Source organism: Rhagoletis pomonella, unplaced genomic scaffold (genome assembly GCF_013731165.1).
Source record: "Rhagoletis pomonella isolate Grant_MI unplaced genomic scaffold, Rhpom_1.0 Rhpom_scaffold_05332, whole genome shotgun sequence".
Classification (NCBI taxonomy): domain Eukaryota; kingdom Metazoa; phylum Arthropoda; class Insecta; order Diptera; family Tephritidae; genus Rhagoletis; species Rhagoletis pomonella.
Window position 1 is genome coordinate 1 of NW_023467944.1, and position 6,180 is coordinate 6,180.

A 6,180-nucleotide genomic window follows, 5' to 3' on the forward strand; every position below is an offset into this window, starting at 1 on the left:
AAAAAAACTACAAGAATGATTGATACTAATATTGAGCGCAAGTGATAAGATTAAGGTGGCCAAATGCACTAAAAATTAAAGGAATATTAAGTTATGGTATTACAAAGCTAGTTTTTAACTACCACGCAGGGCAGTGCACATAAGTATGATGTAAATGAATTTCTTCTAGTTAGGTTCCAGCTGCTGCTCCGAACATCCTCCCCTCCGTTGAAAGGTCAGGGCATTCAACAGAATCCTTAACAGGAAGGACGCACAGCTTATTCACTGCTCGACGCGTAGTGCCAGTAGAGGTACGCAGAACCGCAACTCGAGCAACACCGTCTGTACCAGTGATGACTTCAGTGACGCGAGCCAAAGGCCACTTTAGAGGCGCAGAATTTTCATCCTTGATGCATACCACGTCGTTGATTTGGATATTGGGCTGTGGAGTGCGCCACTTGGCGCGCTGCTGGAGAAGAGTTAAGTATTCTTCACTCCACCTCCTCCAGAAGATTTGTTGCAAATAGGTAACGCGCTGCCACCGATCGAGCCGATTGTAATTTAGAGGCGTAAGGTCCGGTTCTGGAAGTGCTGTAAGGGGGCCACCGATAAGAAAATGACCTGGCGTCAATACGTCAATATCGTCGGGATTCTCTGAAATTGGCACAAGTGGGCGAGAATTAATTATGGCAGAGATTTCACATACCAAGGTGCGCAATTCGTCGAAACCAAGAATTGCAGTTCCAACAGTGCGATACAAATGCTGCTTTGCCATTTTTACTGCGGCCTCCCAAAGGCCACCGAAGTGCGGCGAACGAGGCGGTATGAATCGCCAATCGAAACCATTGTTAAGGCAGTGCGTGTGAACCTCTGTACGATGCTTTTCACTGAGAAACACGCGTCGTAAATCTTTCAACTCGTTCTTAGCGCCTACAAAATTGGTTGCGTTGTCAGACCAGATGCAGCTTGGTGTACCACGCGTAGCGACAAATCGTTTTAGGGCATCCAGAAAAGCACCAGTTGAAAGGTCCTTAACCAGTTCCATCCAAACGGCCTTTGTTGCAAAACAAATGAATACGCTGATATAGCATTTCTGGGGCGATTTACTGCGCGCTTCGGGCTTATAATAGAATGGTCCGCAATAGTCCACTGCAGAGATGATAAAGGCACGCGAGGCTTGAATGCGCTCTTTTGGCAAATCCGCCATGATGTGCTCGAAAAGTCGTGGCTTTGATCTGCAGCATATGACGCATTTTCGTAGGGCGCGTGCCACAGTCTTTCTTCCACCTATAGGCCAGTACTGCATGCGAATTGAAGCTAGAAGGGACTGGGGGCCTGCGTGGTGACACTTGCGATGGAAATACGTAATTATGGCGAACGTTAAAGGATGATCCTTTGGAAGAATGCTTGGATGTCGTGCTTCGAAGCCGAGCGTTGAATGCTTTAGTCGGCCACCAACTCTAATAACTCCCAGGTCATCCAAAAATGGTGACAACGACGCGATGCTGCTCGAAGAGTGGACACTTTTGTTGTTCTTCAGCGCATCGTACTCTGACCAAAGCCGCGCTCTTTGAACGAGGCGAATTAAAAGTTGAGTTCCTGGATGAACGTTTTCACAGGTGAGATGCGGCGTTCCTTTCGATCTGCGAATGTTTAAAAATTTATGCACGTATCCAAAAATGCGTTGCATCTTGCTAAAAGAGTTTATGTATTTAAAAGAGAGTGAGATATCGATTCTATCGTTTAAAGTCACCAGAGCCCTTTGGCGAATTTCTGGAAGTTTGGTGTGGGACACCGTGATGTCTGGCCAATCGTGCTCTGCTACCTGCAAGAATGGAGGACCGTGGGTCCAAAGCGTTGAACGTGACAGCTCAGCAGGCGCAGCTCCCTTAGACAAAATATCCGCTGGGTTCATGGCTGTAGGGACGTAGCGCCACTGCATGCCCTCTGTAAGTTGCTGTATACTAGAAATCCGATTAGCTACAAATACGTTGAATTTAGAGGGTACTTCCTTTAGCCACGACAGCACCACAGTCGAGTCCGACCAGCAATAAAAGGAGCAATCAAACACCTTCATTTTTGCGATTTCGGCTACTAAATGCGCTAGTAAACCAGCAGCACAGAGCTCTAGCTTTGGCACAGTAAGTGTCTTCAACGGGGCGACTCGAGCCTTTGAACACAATAGATGAACTTGAATATTGCCATCTTTGATTGAGCGAGCATAAATACAAGCGCCGTATGCCTCGAGGCTGGCATCGCAAAATGCGTGGACTTCATGTGTGGCTCCGATGTAACGCGGGAATGATAAGTGATGCACGTCGACGAAGTCCTTGCAGAACGCAGACCAAGCTGTATCAAGCGATTGCGGTAGGCTCTCGTCCCACTCAAGTTTGTCCCTCCACATACGCTGCAGAATAATTTTCGCCTTGGTTAGAGTCGGACCAATAAGTCCAAGTGGATCATAGCAACGAGCTATGGTAGACAATGCAGAACGTTTGGAATTTCTGCCAGGTGTAATTCGGGGAGTGAAAGCAAACAAGAAACTATCCTTGAGTGGATCCCATACAAGACCCAACGCTTTGGTGATGTTGCTACCGTCATCAAATTTCAGGAAACTTTCTCTATCAGCATCAGGGATGTCACCCAGAACCTCCTGGCTATTGGAGCACCACTTCCGTAAGCGGAAATTGCCACGAGCGAGGAGGCTGGTCGTTTGATGCCTGATTTCGAGTACTTCTTCTACCGTGTTTCCACCGGATATCAGATCATCTACGTAGAAGTCGCGCATAACGATTTGTGCGCCTAAGGGGTAAGATGAGGACTCATCCGAGGCGAGCTGATGCATTGCCCGTATGGCCAGAAACGCTGCTGGCTTGGTTCCATATGTAACTGTATCCAGCTTATAAGCGCTGAATTCATCTTCTGGCGAGTTACGCCACAATATGCATTGCAGCATGTTATCGGGTGCAGCGACTCGAACGCACCGATACATTTTGCATATGTCTCCGGTGAGTGCAACGGGGAATGAGCGAAATCGAACGAGAATATCGAAGAGTTTGGGCTGAATCGATGGCCCCGCCATGAGTAAGTCGTTCAAAGACAATCCCGAGGTTGTGGAAGCAGAACCATCAAATACGACTCTGAGCTTTGTTGTGGAGCTATCATCTTTAATGACGCAATGATGAGGTAAGAAATATTTACACTCTTGAACGGATGCGCTGGGGACCAACGACATGTGATTGAGGTCAAGATACTCCTGAATAAATGCCGAATATTTTTCCTTCAATTGAGGATTTCGGGCTAGTTTCCGCTCAAGACCTTCGAGACGGCGCTTAGCTTGCAGATACGAATCGCCTAATGCCTCAGGAGCGAGCTTCAGTGGCAGTCGAACTGAGTACTCACCGGAGCGCAAACGCGAAAGATTATTTTTGAAGTGCGCCTCATAGTCAAGCTCTTCTTTTGTTGTCCTAACGATTGGTTCGAAAACATGCTCAACCTCCCAAAAACGACGTACTAAATCGTCCAGTCTAGTGCTGGAATCTTCGCAGCTGGAAGACCTTTTGTTAACTATAAATGACGAGAGCTTTGAAGACTGTTGACCACCGCCGGATATCACCCAGCCCAGTAGAGTTTTTTGAAGTATTGGCAGACCGGGCGCCAACTGAATCTGCCCCACACAAAGTAGTTCGAAAAACAATCCTGCTCCGATGAGCAAATCAATGCGCTGTGGTAAGTTAAAATTCGGGTCAGCTAGTTGAATGTTTGAAGGAACGTTCCAGTCCGCCGTGACCACCGAAAAACTAGGGTGATTTTCAGTGATTGTTTGCGCAACAACGGCTGTAATACGTGTAGAAAAATCTGAAGTCCGCGACCTCAGAACGACATCGACCGAGTAACCCTCTGTGGAGAAATTGGCATCCCCAATGCCCGAAATGGCAGCCGAGGATTTGGTTTTACGAAGTTGTAATTGATTGGCGAAACGAGTTGTAATAAAGTGCGGCTGGGAACCAGAGTCCAACAGTGCGCGGCATGGGACGAAAGTTCCGGCACGATTTTTAGCATGAATTATCGCAGTGGCTAAAAACACAGCATCAGATGGAGATTGTGAAGTAAGGGCTTGTGGAAGGACAGGCGACGTTGCAATCATTGCGTTCGACTGAGCTGTAGTTGATTGAGAAGCCGCACCTCGAGTTGCAGGTGAAGCTATATTTGTACGATCAAAATGTAGAAGGGTGTGGTGCTTCGATTGACATTTGCGACAAGATCCAGATTTACAATCTCGCATCTGATGACCCGCCTTTAGACAATTAAGGCAAAGAGAAAGTTTCTTGGTCTCTTTCTGACGAAGGTTTGGCGATAAATTTGCGAACCGTTGACAGTGGTAAATGAGATGATCTGCCGATCCACAAAATGCGCAACCACACGCAGAGGTTTTCGAAGCAAGAAATGATTTATTTTGATTGGTACTCACGTTTTTTCCACTTTTTCCAACCTGAAATCCTTGCTCTACCATGGCATGCTCTACGTTTTCGAGTGTTCGACAGCGCTTCTCTAAAAAGTCAGCTAACTGGTCCCACGACGGCAGCTCGTTGCTTGAAGAATTCTCCTCCCATTTGGCTTGGGTTGCCTTGTCCAGCTTCTGAGTTAACAATTGTATGATTATACAGTCTGCGATTTGTTCCTTGGACGCAAGTGATTGCAACGCGCGTATATGCGAAGTGACTTTGTCCCTCAACTCTCGTAGCTTGCTAACGGATGTGCCTGCCCTTTCCAACCCAAAGATCTCCCTGATGTGTGCCTGAAAGATAAGTCTTTTGTTATCAAATCGTTTTTTAAGAAGTTCTATCGCAATTTTGTAGTTAGCCTCGTTTATCTCTAGCGATCGTATGGTATCCAGTGCTGCACCACTCAAGCAGGAACGAAGATGCTGCAGTTTATCGGTTTGCGTTAGGTCGCTATCCTTGTCGATGACAGAGATGAACATCGAAAGGAAGTTCATCCACTCAGTGTAAGCACCACTAAATTTAGGCAACGTCAGCAAAGGCAAGCGAGAAGGATTAGCATTCACGATGATGGACTGGGAATCGCCGGCGTTCGCTCTGAATGTCGAGCAGTGGCGGGATGTAGTACGTTTCCCAATCTCTCGTTGCAGGTTCGCCTTAAGATTTGTTACCGTGGAATCAAATTTGCAGGGAAGAACACTGGCAATGGAATGGAAATCTAGTTCCTCCAAACTGGTGTGAGCGACAGTAAAGGCTGATTTTAATTCACCTAATAATTCGACAATTGCTGCTAAGTCGTACTCATCCATGCCTTGAAGCTTTTCCACGTCCATTTCTGCCGCTGTGCGCTCAAGCCGGTTGAATAGGGACATTGTTTTCGACTTCAAAAACAACACTCGGTCTGAAGACACTTGCCCACTCGCTGGGGCAATGTTTGATGAACCTTCCCCGTTGGCAGTACCATTAGCTGGGCTAAGCGACATATTGAAGGTTCGAGAAGAACAACTTGAGTGGATGTTTTCTCAGCAACGCAACGAATATAAAACAAACGTATGCAAAAATATATATCAACTGCTAAGCGATGGATGCAGAATGCAAACGACAGCCGTGATGTATGTATGTAACGTTATAGTCCTAACCGTTTAATGATCACGCCACAAACTCGCAAGTTTACCGTCCAGACTACAAGGAACGGATTGTATGTACTAGCCAAGGGCTATGTATGTACGCAAAGTTACAGTTTTGACCGTTTAACAATCACACCACAATTGCTCCAAATCACAGTGGTGATTACAAAGAACGGATTGTATGTACTATGCACGAAAATACATATGTACAGCAAGAATGGAAGTTGTCGCGCAGCACAACAACTATTATTGTTAAATAACTAAATGTCTGTTGAATTGATTTTCTTTTTGCACAACTAAATTGTCACGGCTATCACGTCGGGGTCACCAAAAAATGTTGAGCTACAAAGCCTTTTTTTGCAGCTATGAATGTCTAAAACCACTAAACGCACTGTGTTTTTAACTTATTTGTAATTTATTTCGATACAATGTTCTTACAAATCAAATGGTACGTGGCCGTGACTATAGTTGCACAACAATTGAATTTCCTAATCGAACTGCTCACAGTTAATGTCCAAAAAACGAGAGACAAAAAATGCAAATCTCAGCTCGGCACAACCGTACATATATGT

At 45.9% G+C, this 6,180-nt stretch overlaps 1 protein-coding gene across 1 annotated transcript; it reads right to left on the reverse strand.

Moving 5' to 3' along the window:
- Window positions 1-179: 179 nt before the first annotated feature.
- LOC118756251 lies at window positions 180-5,836 on the reverse strand (the record flags this gene model as incomplete). The annotated part of the gene is given in 1 exon segment (XM_036491024.1): window positions 180-5,836. A coding segment is annotated over 1 exon segment (5,285 nt), but the record flags the coding sequence as incomplete, so codon positions are not given.
- Window positions 5,837-6,180: the final 344 nt, after the last annotated feature.